Here is a 13,923-nt window from a genome sequence, read left to right on the forward strand (position 1 = left end):
TAGTTACCAAAAATGTTAAATGAGAATCTAAAAATGAGAAAGTGTTATTTTTCCACGTTATTCCTATGCACATTTAACTCTGAAACAAATCTGGATAAAGCCCAAAACTCTATGCATATATTATGAAACAAGAATATATAACTTTTTACAGTGACTTGTACTCACTCTTGCACAAAAGATTTTTATTACTGGCATTTCACAACCTGTAGTTTAAAACAGAACAAACAGGCAGACTATTCGTGTTGAGGGAAGGCACAGTTTGAAATGGTGTAACATTTTCCATGCATTGCTGAGTGTGCTGCAGAGAACCTTTACAACTTTGCACAGAAGGTCCCTGGTACCCATTAAGCCAGTCAGCACAGGTCATATTTTCTTATTTTTAGTACTTTTTACTAGTATGTATTTACTAACGTAAATGTAGTATAATTTAAGTAATGCTAAACATAAACACATCACCTGATCTTTGCACCCTTTGATAAGTTCAGCACCTGATAGCCTATCTATGCTTTTCCATGGAGTTACTCCCTTTTGTCAGCTATTCATCAACTAGGGAAATTAATACCCCATCTCCTTAGCAGGCAACGGAGCTCAGTGAAACAAAACCAAAAGCAACCCCTCGCCCCTCAGCCTGTCCTCACAGAAGTGCTCCAGCCCCTGCTCATGCTCCTGGCCCTCCTCTGGACTCGCTCCAACAGCTCCGTGTCCTTCTTGTGCTGGGGGCCCCAGAGCTGGGTGCAGGACTCCAGGTGGGGCCTCATGAGGACAATGAGATGGTGAATCACCTTGCTCAGCCTTCTGTCCTTACTGCTCTTAGTGCAGCCCAGGACAGGGTTGGCTTTCTGGGCTGCAAGCACACATTGCCAGCTCACACTGAGCTTGTCTTCAACCAACACCCCCAGGTCCTTCTCCTCAGGGCTGCCCTCAATCCATCCCCTGCCCAGCCTGTATTGGTGCTTGGGATTGCCCTGGCCCAGGTGCAGGACCTTGCACTTGGCCTTATTGAACCTCATGAAGTTCCCACAGCCCCACCTCTCAAGCCTGCCCAGGTCCCTCTGGATGGCATCCCTGCCCTCCAGCTTGTCGACCACACCACACAGCTTGGTGCCACCAGCAAACTCGCTGAGGTTGTACACCAAAAACTAGACGAGAACTAAACTTTTACTTTGTGACTTTTTCTGGAAAAAGTCACAGGAAAAAAACACTTTTTTTTTTTTCCTGAAATTTCTATTTCAGTGTAATAATAATGCATTTTATTTTGCAGTAAGGATGATGTTGCACTTCAGGAAAAATGCTATGTATGTACATTAGTAAGACCAAACTCACATTTTAAGCAATTTTTATTTTCTTATACCTTCCAGAATCTTCTGTAAAGCTTACACATCATTGTAATTAGCAAGTTTGCCTTTAAACAGTCCTTAAATATTTACTAGAATTCCTTAGTTCCAAATTAAATATTCATAATTAATGTATTTTAAATCAAGCACTCTTGTTGACTCACATAACATTGTAATCAAACTGTCTTCTTTCCGTTGTCTAATTGTCTGCAAACTGAGTATCCAGCAACTACAGAAGAACAGAGTTTAGTGTAAACACTGTATTATGGCAGTTCGTGTTGAACGAGGTGCAGATTCACAGCTTCAACTTTTTGAAGTAAAAAAAAAGCATTTAAAAAAAACAAACAAACAAACAAAAACTACTGAATACAAGAGTCCAGCAAAAAAACAAATAAATCACCTCAAAAGGCTAACTGATGTTTTTCAGAAGTGGCACACACTGCTACGCTATAATACTTAGCATCTATATAGTACTTCATGTTTTTAAAGTGCTATACAAATGCTGTCCAGACAAAATGTAGCCAGAATCCAAATCTGGAGTGAATGGTGATCAGGTGAATGGCATGATGACAGCAAAGTGTAACATAGTTACTACAGAGAGACCAAGTGCTTCATAAACTAGTTAGCTATACATGAATGATAATGACCACATATTTTTCAAGGGGAATGTATAAATATGAAATTATTAGCATTTATAGAGTAGGTTTCTGTGACCACAGCAAATCGACATGGGAGCTGTAACTGGCTCCACAGGCTTCAAATACCTAACTTGGAATTAACAGGGAACATAAGGAAACCATATCATTGACAAACACAGCTCATTTCAACTGCTGATACGAAAAACTTCAGACCTATCATCCTTACACATCAATGTGAATCCCGTGTTTTATAGACATTAATTCTCTAGTGCCCGTCAAATACATAATAAATGAACACAGATGAGGTAAAGATGCTGTTATTGCCACATACAGCCAATATGGCAAAGGAGGAGTTTTTCCAAATGGGCAGATCCAGAGGCCATGACGAATCCCATCACGAACATGATGAGAAGTCCAGGATATGAACAACATCCAAGGAAGAAAGCACCATGAGTCTTTAAGCCTGAAAAGGTGCATAATAAACTTTAATGTCAGAGCCACAACAGGAATCACAGTAGAACAGTGGAGAAGTGGTCTCTGGGGAAGATTCAGAGCAGCCTGCAGAAAAGAAAAATATAATTGGCAATGGCTACAATCATGACAAGCAAAAAAAAGGTTTCATGGATGTTTACAGGTGTATTACTAAGGGGCTGAGTGGAAGTGCAAAGATAAACATACCATTCCTTCCCGCTGTGGCTATTCAAAGCCAACCATACGAACACCCAGATGTGTCAGAGCTCTGTGCTGTCCTGTCAGCAGCAGGGCTGAGGGTGCTGGGACAGGCTTTTCTCTATTTTGTGACATGAATCATGCACCCTACTGAGCAGTACTAGCAGCAGGAGAGGAAGCGAGAGGGATGAGGTATGCTGTTTGTCATCTAGTCACACAGCAAACAGGAACCTGCGCAGTGTGCTGCACCGATTATATATATTTAATTTCACAACAATGGGAAGGAGACCAACCATACAATACACTTGGAACATCTAATGTGCTTCATTGGCATTTACTCTCAAAAATTATACTTTTGTTAATACCTGTGAAGTCGTACTGTTCTCTGTTAAATGCTGTCAAGCCAGAAATTTCCAATTCAACAAAAAATACTGAAGTTACATATATTTCACTTGCCTAAGCTTTGCTCCATTAGATTCCCACATGCTTGTTTGTGACACTCTTAGGTGACAATGTAGTGACTAAGCTTAGTCCTGTTTAGGTGACAGGACTAAAAAGCTCACAAATAAAAAAACAACACTGATGAAATTGCAACAACTTTAGAGGTATAGACCCAACTTCTTTAAGTTGCTGCAATGGGTACATTTTCAGCAAATCTGTTTTTGTTTCATACAAGCTTATTGTTCAGGGATTAAAGGTTGAAGATCTTGTGATGGTGAAACGGTCTATCACCTACCCTACAAAGACAATCAGATTTGTGTTACTGTCAGCAAGAAGCTAAAACATATATATTTTTGTAATTGCAGTACTGTCATCAGGCTTCCAAAATGCTGTTGCCCAAGTTCTGAGAGGATGGCCTGTTTTCTCTTTTACAGTCTGTAACTAGATCAACATTCACATTCTTAAGTTGCCAAGCCCAAGAGAGGGAGATGTAGATCTGTTTGGCAATATAAGCTATTACATTCTTTCTCCTACCAAATTACTCGCCCTTTAGAAATCACAATGAGATCTTAAAAAATAAATAAATAAATAGTATATTCCTTTCCTGCCTTACAACATCCAAACACCCCACAAAACGTACAACATCCCCAGGTGGATGGACTACAGGCCTGGATGGACTACAGGCCTGGGGGACTCTTGTCATTGAAGACACGCCTGTACCACATCCAACCCTTCACGCCACTCTCGTTTATCAGCCAAGCTGAAAGCAATGGCAGGCTGCAGAAACTTCCTCACTTAGAGCTAGCCAGTGAGACTGAGCACTGGTTCATAGACTTTATACATTTGTGTGCAAATCTGGAATACACAGAGGTACAAATTCCAACCAGCAAATTCTTTGTAGACTTCATATTTATTGCCAAAAATAATGTGGGCAAAAGGTTAGATCACATGCTGCTCAGTACACAAGTATTTGTCAGAGTAAACGTAAGGACTGCAGGTGACTATTTACCCTGAATACTCCAGAAAAAATAATGATGAAATTGTGAAAAGCGGCCCACTAGCCAAATAGTCCAAGCAACAAGCAGTGTCAGCAGGAACAAGCGGAGGAGTCTGTAGGTAACAACCTGCAGTAATGGCAATACTGCCTTGTGCTGCACTGAAGAGCTACTTCAATAAAGTAACCTATCATCAGATTTAATAGTTGTGATTAAGAGCATGATAATTAATTGTGTATAGCAATGTAAAAAGTACTACTGTTATAAATTAGTAACAGTGGAGTGGTTAGTTAATTAGATTTCTTAATTTATTAGTTTCTCAGCAATATGTTGCATAAGCAACAAATGCTGTAGTCTCGTAAAACAGTTACTCTCAGTCCTGCAATCTGGTAAGGGAGAATGAGACTGGGACTAACAAATAAGCAGTAAAAAGGTAGTAAGTAATAAATCATACAGGCAACAGCCTGAAATTACAACACAAAACCAAAAGTCGCATCATATTAAGCTGAGGAAAGAAAAAATCACACATTAAAATCAGGTCTAGCTAGCCAGGCAACAACACAGCAGAAAAGTTTATGGGGATTAGGTTAGATCACAAACTAAAAAGACTGCTGGCATTGCAAGAAGACACAAAACCCATAGCAGGATTTTTATGCTGTTTAAAAAAAAGACAAAATTGTATGTATTTGTAAGCAAAAAGAATTAAACAAACAACTTAGCTCAAATTTAGGCTATTTTTGTTAAAATACTGTATGTGGTTTGGGACAGGGCCCTTTAAAGACAATTTAAGCAAGAGGCAATTCAGAGGAGACCAGAAAAGTGGCAGGACATTTAGAAATCATAAATCCAGGTCCTCCAGCCTTTACTCAGTGAGTTACTTAGTTAAGAGACTTATTGTAAAGCAGAATGTCTATTCAAGTTGCAAAAATCACACTGTTACAGATCTACACCCCTGATTTAGAAACCTAAACAGGACACAGTTTACAGGTAAATATCCTTTATTAACCCAATTAACATACAGAGGAGAGTGGAGTTAGGTAGGCAAGGGACTTTGACAGGGCCTTTGGGCATCTTGCCTTCTCCTTATTTCAGCTATGTAAGTGTGGCTACTCAAGGGCTACTCTTCTGCATGCTGTGCTTGTATTCCTAATTAAAAAAAAATAAAAAAAATAAAAAAAAAATGGAGAGAGCACAGCAACCGGACATCTTTTCCAGACAGGCATTAAAGAAAACGAGATCTAACCATCAACATCAGTAATTTAGGTTCAATACTAGAAAAAAAAAAATAATAAAAAATATATATATATATACAGCTGCTTGGAAACTGAAAAAACACAGGAAGAAATTAACTGATATAATTCCAACAATTACCTTTGTTTGGGACACAAGGGGCAGCCTACACAAACATTCTCCATCACGGACAGTGTAAGCACATTTAACCTTGCCTCGCTGGGGGCAGCAGGGAGGCAGGTCACCTCCCAGTCCCACAACACAACGCCCGACTTTCTCAACTCGCACTGATGAAGGGCGCCATCTAGTCGTCATTGAGAAAAAATACCCGTGATGAGTACCGGAAAAAGTTGCAAGAACATTTTAATGTTTTCTATAACTTCTTAGTCCCTCATTACTTGTGCTTACGATTTTAAAATAAAGAATAAATGTGAGAATAATTATGTTTAAATGCTGTACTAAAACGTCAACATTACAGGACTCATTAAGCAAACTTTCCTTTTCTTTATCTAGTTCTCTAATTTTATGGCATTTCCACTTGCAAAAAGTACAGGAGAGGGGAGAAGCGGGGATACCTAGGGAAGCAACACCCCAGGCACCAGCACCTGCTGGGTGGGTACAGCCAGCGCAGAAATCAGCTCTGCAGGGCAGGCCCCGGGTGTCCTTGTGGAAGGGAGCTGAGCAGCAGCCAGCAGCCTGCCCGTGCCGCAGAGAAGCCCAGAGGTGTCCTGGGCTGCACCGAGGAGCGCTGCCAGCAGGCAGAGTGAAGCGATTCACCCCCTCTCCTCAGCACTCGTAAGGCCACCTCTGGGTATCGTGCCCAGCTCCGGGCCCCCCAGCACACAGGAGAGGTGGAGCTATGGAAAACCACATCCGATGAAGGGCCACCATGGTAACTGCGGGACTGAAGGAGCCTTCCCTGCTGGAGGAAAGGCTGAGAAATCTGGGGCTGTTCTGCCTGGAGCAGAAAAGGCTGAAGGGGGCAGATCTCAATCATCAAGGTCTAAAAATAGCTGAAGGAAGGGTGCAGAGAGGACAGAGCCAGACTCTTTCAGTGGGGCTCAGTGCCAGGATGACAAAACAGAGGCAACAGGAACAAAGTGGAGCACAGGAGGCTCCCTCTGAATGTCAGGAAGCACCTCTGTGCTGCGCAGGTGATGGAACCTGGGCACAGGCTGCCCAGAGAGGCTGTGGACTCTCCTTCCTAAAAATTCACCTGGACAAGGACCTGGACCCCCTGTCAGTGTCCCTGCCTGGGCAGGGGTCAGACCAGGTGGCCTCCAGAAGCACCTTCCAACCTCAGCCACCCCGTGATGCTGTGAAAACATCCTCTTTGTCAAAGAGGAATAGAACTGATCATATCAGAAGGTCCATCAAACTTACCAGTAGGAAAACATCTTTTATTTACAATAAATACTGATACTGTACACAAATAAAAAATCTGTTTTCCCACTGGAAGTCTGATTGTTTTTACATCTCAACTATAAACAATGTTTCTTGCATGTATCTCTCTCTCGCACATATTTTTAAAGAAAAGGTAAAACATTTTGGATTGTAGTTCTTTATTTAAAGGATTGCAAAGAACAGCAATTTCCTCTCCACCTCTTTCCTTCCTCTCCTGCCTCTGTGTCCTAAGAATTATGTCCTCTGTCATCCATGTGAACAGCTTAACACTAGTCTGAGCAAGCAGGAGAAGAAAGAACAGGACACCATGGAACAACTTATGCTCCTGTTGAATAAATAAAAGTTTCCCCTTCTGTACAAAGTAGAACCTATGCATATATATGCTAGCAACACCATAGCAATGCCTGGTTACAAGCAGAGTGGCATGGCTGTAGGGGTGGGGACCATGACCTGGTACAGCCAGAGCTTCTGGATGGAGCAAGTGTTTTGGAGAGCCTGCAGAACAGAGTGTTGTTTCAGGGAAAGCTGAGAACAGGTGGTTGGAGCACACAGGGATATATGTACGTGTGTCAGCAGGGAAGTGGGCACACGACACACCAAAACCACAGGAGAACCCCTGAGAAAAAACACCACAACCTAGTAAACTCATTGTACTGATAAATGGTGTCCTAACAGGCAGTTCTGCAAACTGCCTGTTAGGCATATATTCACATATATTCCTTAGCAGGAGCCAATTCACATTTTTCATTTTATTAACAAGTTTGACACTTGCTTGATTTCTTTTACAACCAACTATATTTAAGGACAATCTCAGATTATTTTTTCTTTTTAAAGGTGAACAGGCTATACACATATTGCTGGTTTGTGGGAGAAATGTTTATAGAGTTGACTAAAAACAAACCTCCTACTGCTCAGTATGAGTGGTTGAATGAAACAAAACATCAGCTGGATGATCTGTTTTCTAGATTTCTACTCCTTACTGTACACAGAAATGGAATAATCCACTTCATACACAAAAGCGTGCGTGGCAGCAGTTAAATGTTAATTTGGATAACCAAAGAACCATATTTGGATAACCATAGGATACCATGGAAAGAGGCTTTCAGAACTTTTTCAGAGCCTCGTAAGGGGTAGAACTTAACAGGGAATGTGGTATTTCTTCATTTTAAAATCATAACAATTGTATAAAAATATGAATTCCCGTATATCTTTTTAAAATGCATCTAATCAAAGTATCATTTTGTTGTTGTTGTTTAGGATACGGTAGATGAACAATAAAAATAAGCTGCCACCCACCTATTCACTTACCTTTAATGACAGGGAGCCAGCAAGGAAGAAGTGGTCCACATCGATGACGGAGGCAAGGAAGCCAGCCAGGGTGACTTCTGTGAAGTCGCTTTTCTTCCTGAGTCCGATCACTATCGCCCAGGACCACATTCCTAGTATACCATGCACTGCATTATCAGAGAAGGCTCGGAGCCAGTCGTTTTGCTGAATGAAGGAAAACTGCAGAAGCTTGTCTGCAACAAAGCAGAATACTCCCAAACCTAGACTAGAAATAACTGAAGCTGTGCTGAAAGTTTGGAGGAGAGCATGGGCCTTTTCAGTCTCAGACGCCATGGCAAAGACCACGTCACAGCACACAAAATGTTATCAGGATATACACTGTGCATTGTCCCACGTATCTTCAGTTGTTCTGCAAATGTCAGAAAGAACAAAGTATTGAAGAAAAAAGTCATTAGTAGAAAGCATTTGTCATCACAGCTACAAATAAGCACAAGAAAACAATGTTTGCATTTAATATTCCTACGGAAGCTTTGATTTTAATCAAGTTCATTTAGGTGACAACTCTGAATTAAAATGGTTGTCCTGTTCCAATCAGCACACACACCTTCGTAACACAGAAAGCTCTAACTCCGCTTTTTGAAATGCAGTTTCACAAAATAACTTGAGTTGTGTCTATGATAAGACACTGAATATCTTTCAAGATTCCTCCTGGCCTTAAATTCATGATACTCATCAAATTAAATCCGTTATGCTATAACAATAGGACAAAAAAAATCAGTTTCAAGTATCCTTGGAACTGATGCTCAAAAAATCTCAAATATGCCAGAACAGTTAAAAACAAATTTCTAATCTATATTTTCAATATCTTTCATAGTTTGTAAACATATTTATTATTGCCATGGTACACCTTTCTGAGCTATTCCTTGTTTATTCCAGGGTAAATAAGATTCGCAATTAGAATAAGCATTAAGAACTCCAGAAACACCGTAATATCCTCACTGTTGACAATAAACACAAAAAGACGACACCCTTCAATCAAGCAGATGTAACCAAAACTAACTTCTTACAGAGTGAAACTACATATGCTTTTCCTATACCTCCTTAGCATTCCAGCAGCAAACTCTATGGATACTTCTAGGACCCCTCTATTATTTGTCACATTACCTTCAGAACAGCTCTTTCTGCAGAACTTATAAAAGAACTAATCCCAGTCATTTTAGCTTTCAAGAGCTGACCACTGTAAGTTGAAAGTAAAGGCATTGCTATAAGTATTAATAATCACTTAAAAGTCCTTAAACAATATTTATGCTTATGTAATTGTTATGAAACCCACTTGCACAAGATTATTTCTGGGAATAATTACCCTGACCTTAAAAAAATGGTTGACACCTCAAAAGAAATTTCAAAAGGAATCTGAGGTCCAAAAGGACCTCACCACAGAAGCAACTACAACATACCTGGGTTATAAAGACAGAGCACTCATTTTAATGATAACACTAAATAAAAAAAGAAAAAGAAAAAAGAAACATACATGTTAAGAAACACACATATAATCGATGTATTCCCTAGCTTTGTGTTGTTAAACAGGCACCGAAAAGCAGACTTTAAAGCACAGTATCAGTTCTAACTATCCAGCTACTACAATGTTCTCTACTTCTGTGTAGCCCCATCCCTGGCAGTGCTCAAGGCCAGGCTGGATGGGGCTTTGAGCAACCTGGTCTGCTGGGAGGTGTCCCTGCCCATGGCAGGGCATCAGCACTGAGTGATCTTTACGTGCCTTTCCAACCCAAACTGCTCTGTGGTTCTGTGATAGAGCAGTTTCAAAGCCTGCATCCTAAGACACTGCTATTTCTTTGCAATACATTAAATCTTGATAATTCCTTTCTTAGTAGTTATACCAGGTACATTTTTATTCTAAATATGCATTTTCAGAATGTATCAGACCTTCTTTATAAATGAACACTTCTAACAACATCGATTGACAGTATTTTCGAATTTTAATCATTATTAATCATAAGCCCCAGAAAATATAAAATGTTTTTTTCTAGCTTATTTACATGCCTATTTATTGTAAAAGTATCCACAAGACATGACTACTGGCATTAATCTTTACAGAAAAAAAAAAGTCACTGAAGGATTTACTTGGAAAAGGTTAAAAAGAGAAAAGAAAGCATGAATAATACATGGTCTTTGCATACACATGAAAAGAAGTGGGTCAAGTTTAAAGCCTGTTAACCATGACTGCACCTCTTCTGAATAAATATACAAAATATTTCCTGAAACACTGGAACTGTCATTTTTTGAGGAGTGATTTACAATATACTGCATATTTCTGAATAAATTATTTTTGAAGGAACAAATCACAATATCCTCAAAAAATGTTTCTTTTACAAAGGCACCATGACAGACTGGATTTTATTTAAAATTATCATAAAATCTGTGTTAGAATACAAAGAATACAATCTGGTGAGAACTGATGTAGCAACATAGCCTTAAAAAACACATTGATATTTGGAGCCAAACTTACCATGGAACTAGGAGAATACATTTTTTCCCATTGCAGTTGCTTTATTCCAGTAGAAAATGTGGTCTATGCCTTAGAGTTGAGTGTCTCCGCTTGCTGAATCCAGTCCAGTCCAGTGCAGGGAAGACAAAACGCAGTTTTTTCTGTGCCTAAATAAATCAAAGAAATCAATAAATTAAATAAAGTCTATGCATGGTCAGTCCAGCTAACATGCTGAAGATTTAGGGTGGGTCTACATGAAACACATGCACATGACAGTTGATATAGTACCACTGTTTCGAGCTGTCATTGCTCATGACATTTTTATATGGGATACAGCATTCGGTATAATCTGTCTATACTCCCCAAATTAAATTTTACAGATATATTTGATTTCTTTTATGGAAACATGAAAAAACTAATTTCAACAAATGCACAGTTGTCTTTGTAAATTACTGACGCAATAAGATATTTATATTAAAGCTGAAAATATGCATTCAGGGAAACACCTGACACTAAAATGCTTTCAATCTCCTGGCATAAGAGCAAAATAAAAATCCAATGGCTAAAAGTAGCATTTAGAAATGTTATTGCTCTCCAAAATTTTTGCTACAATTTAACAAAATACATGAATGCAAATAGGAATTAAATGTCTAAAGTTCTATCATCTGTTTTATACAAGAAGTCAAAAGATCACAGTGATCCCCTAGAGTTCCATAATCTCCTCAAGAATATCATTTAATAGTGGATATTAATCTATATGAAAAACTTCATAAAATAGTATCACCCTTTAAGACACATGCTCAAAGTGTTAACGCGTTATCTCCTGGAAAAGCAGGTATGAGCACAGAACGATCTGCGAAGGACTAATAATGCAAATATTTTGTGTCTGATAATTATAATGCATTATAGGGCTCAGAGGGTTGGAGCAGGTCAAAGAGGAAAGCAGACAAAAGCTCACAAGACATCTGCAGAATTCCACCACAATACTGAGGAACGAACTGAATTAAAAGCAACAAAGAAGGAACAAAGCAACAAAGGAGGAAACAAACAAACAAAGAAGTGAGCAAGCAATAAAACACAAAACGAGGAGTGAGCACTTTTTAATTAAATTGTTTCTTTCAGGGACCGCAAGTCAAAGTGCTCGCGAAGAGCCCTCCCAAGCTACCAACACGCATCCCTGCTCCGCCAACAGCACTTCAGAGCTGAGAGGAATTTGAGGGGAAGGAAAGAGTTGAAAGGAATATCCCAAAAGTATGCAGCAGCTGGAGACAAACCGCAGTGCGAGACAGCGGAGGAAAATTTCATTTGTCATCCGGCATCAAAAAAAAAAAAAAAAAGTACGGTTTATTTATCACCCTAATTAATTACAACTATGCCATTTGGGCCATAAACAGCTAATCCAATTGAAGACTACAGCACTGCCGTGCTGTGTACGGGCACTGGGGCTGAGGGAGGCCGAGCACGCGGCGGGCAGACACGCCAAGCCAGGGGGCTGCCCGGAGGTGGGGGCACCCTTTTGTTTCCAGGCAGAGCAGCCACGGCTTCCCCGCAGACCTCTCCTCGGCCCTCAGGGAGCACGAAAGCAGCCCCCTTTAGGGCAAAAACCCCGCAGTCAGGAGCGTGACGGACGCCAAGCTGGGAGCCGGGGCGGCTCCCGCTGCCCTCCCGGCGGCTACGCCTGACGAGCCGCCCGCAGACACCGCAGCTCCCTCCGGGGACGCCCCTCCGAAAGGCCGGCAGCTGCCCGCGGGGCCCCCTCGGCACACCGGGACCCCCCAACCCGCCTCGGGGCGGCGAGGAGCAGCCCCAGCCTCCCGCCGGCCCCGGCGCCCACCTGAGGAGCGGCGGCCGCCGGCAGCCCCCAGCGCCCCGTCCCGCCTCCGCCTCATGAGGAGAAGCGGAGGCGGGCGCCGGGCCGCCGCCGGGCCCGCGGGCATGCGCGGCCGAGGAGCAGGCTGGGAGCGCGGCGCCCTCCTTCTCCTCCTTCTCTTTCTGTTTCTCCTTCTCCTCTGCTAAAAATGCAGCTGCAACTCAGTCTGAACTTAGTCATATTTATAAAAGGCGATTAAACAGCGCTGAGTGCGCGGGGAGTCTGTGCTCTACCAACATGCACACACGAACATCGAACCTTCTAAAAACACAGAATGTTGCTTTTACAGATTCATAAGAAACCCCAGTACGCCTGTACATATGTACAATCAGAAAGGTACCAATTGAAACATAAGCATGGCAAGGTTTTAAAAGGCAAGTATTTAACAAACAATCCTTTAAGTCTATTAATATCCACGAGTGGGCTCACTGTTGGGGTTGGTAATCCTGGTTGAAGTGCTCCCATATCTTCCATGACTTCACTAGTTTCTCTCAGACCATATAATGGTCCCCATTTTCCATTCCTTTTCTTGATTACTATCACCAGAGAATTCCAGGGATAGTCGTGGGAGCAGCGAAGGCCTGCAGTGGCAGTAGTGGCAGCGGCTGATTGTGCAGAGCAGGATTGGTGGCCGAGCCCGCAGCTCCCTCACTGCCTGGCAACCCACACGTCTGACTGTAAGGCCCCAGAGATTGCTCCCAGGTGCCAAGCAATCGCACCGCAGCCTTGTCGTTTTTAGTAGGTCCCACACCTTGACATCAATTTGGTCCCATATTTCAGGATCATAAACTGTCTGGTTGTTAATAAAGGAAATAAGCTGCAAGGTTACCAGGACAGTCCATGTTCCTAAGGATGTGTGATTCCTCATAATGCGCAGCTGATTACCAGAGGGTCAGTTGTGTGTGTGGCTCCGCTTGTCTCAGCTTGAGCTTCTTCCCAGCTCCAGTGTCTGTTTCCAGCAACTTTCTGTGCAAGCCTCTCGGAGCAGTTTGCTGAGTTTGGCCGAACCTATCTTCATGAGGCGATCAGTGTGCCTGTTCCTGTCCTGGTCTCCTTTCTGCCAGCCTGTTCCTTTTCATTCCTTTTTTCATCACATCATGTTGCCTTTCCATCTTGAGGACGGGCTCCCCTCTAACACCCTTCGCCCTGCAGCAATCCTTTCCAACAACTTTCCATCGGTCAAACAACTTTGCCTGGCAACAGCAAACCCCCAGCAACTTCCATGCCTTAACGGCTGCAGATTAAGCAACCCCAGAAGGCATGGCCTCTCCTGAATCACCCATCTTTGTGCCCTCTAAACTCTAAACTCTTTTACATTCCTGATGGTCTCATTGTTAAGAGTCTGATGTTACCACCAACCATGGGGCTTGCTGACCCCCATGGCCACACTCCCACATCTCCCCCTTCTTTATTAACATCAACCATCTTCTTGACATGAATTATTACTCCATAGATCACACTCCCTCCTCTTCTTTTGAATGTCATTAATTCTTGTCTTGGCTTCAAATTTGGCTGAGGCCAATTGAACCATAAGAAAGACTCTGTCTTC

At 41.8% G+C, this 13,923-nt stretch overlaps 1 protein-coding gene across 1 annotated transcript; it reads right to left on the reverse strand.

Moving 5' to 3' along the window:
- Positions 1-1,319: 1,319 nt before the first annotated feature.
- Positions 1,320-12,494, reverse strand: TMEM267 (transmembrane protein 267). Its single transcript, XM_068667421.1, has 4 exons — positions 12,339-12,494; positions 10,526-10,671; positions 8,020-8,407; positions 1,320-2,530 (listed from the first exon to the last, which is right to left on the reverse strand). Exons 3-4 carry the CDS (start codon positions 8,329-8,331, stop codon positions 2,195-2,197), a joined length of 648 nt encoding a protein of 215 aa, XP_068523522.1. The 5' UTR covers positions 8,332-8,407; positions 10,526-10,671; positions 12,339-12,494; the 3' UTR covers positions 1,320-2,194.
- Positions 12,495-13,923: the final 1,429 nt, after the last annotated feature.

This window comes from Anas acuta, chromosome Z (assembly GCF_963932015.1).
Source record: "Anas acuta chromosome Z, bAnaAcu1.1, whole genome shotgun sequence".
Classification (NCBI taxonomy): domain Eukaryota; kingdom Metazoa; phylum Chordata; class Aves; order Anseriformes; family Anatidae; genus Anas; species Anas acuta.

Bases quoted from the DNA above. Each gene is read 5' to 3' on its own strand.
- TMEM267 (XM_068667421.1), bottom strand. From the start codon at position 8,331: ATGGCGTCTGAGACTGAAAAGGCCCATGCTCTCCTCCAAACTTTCAGC. The intron at 2,531-8,019 runs GTAAGTGAATAG...TCTTTTCTGCAG, and splicing joins CTGGCTCCCTGTCATTAAAG to GCTGCTCTGAATCTTCCCCA.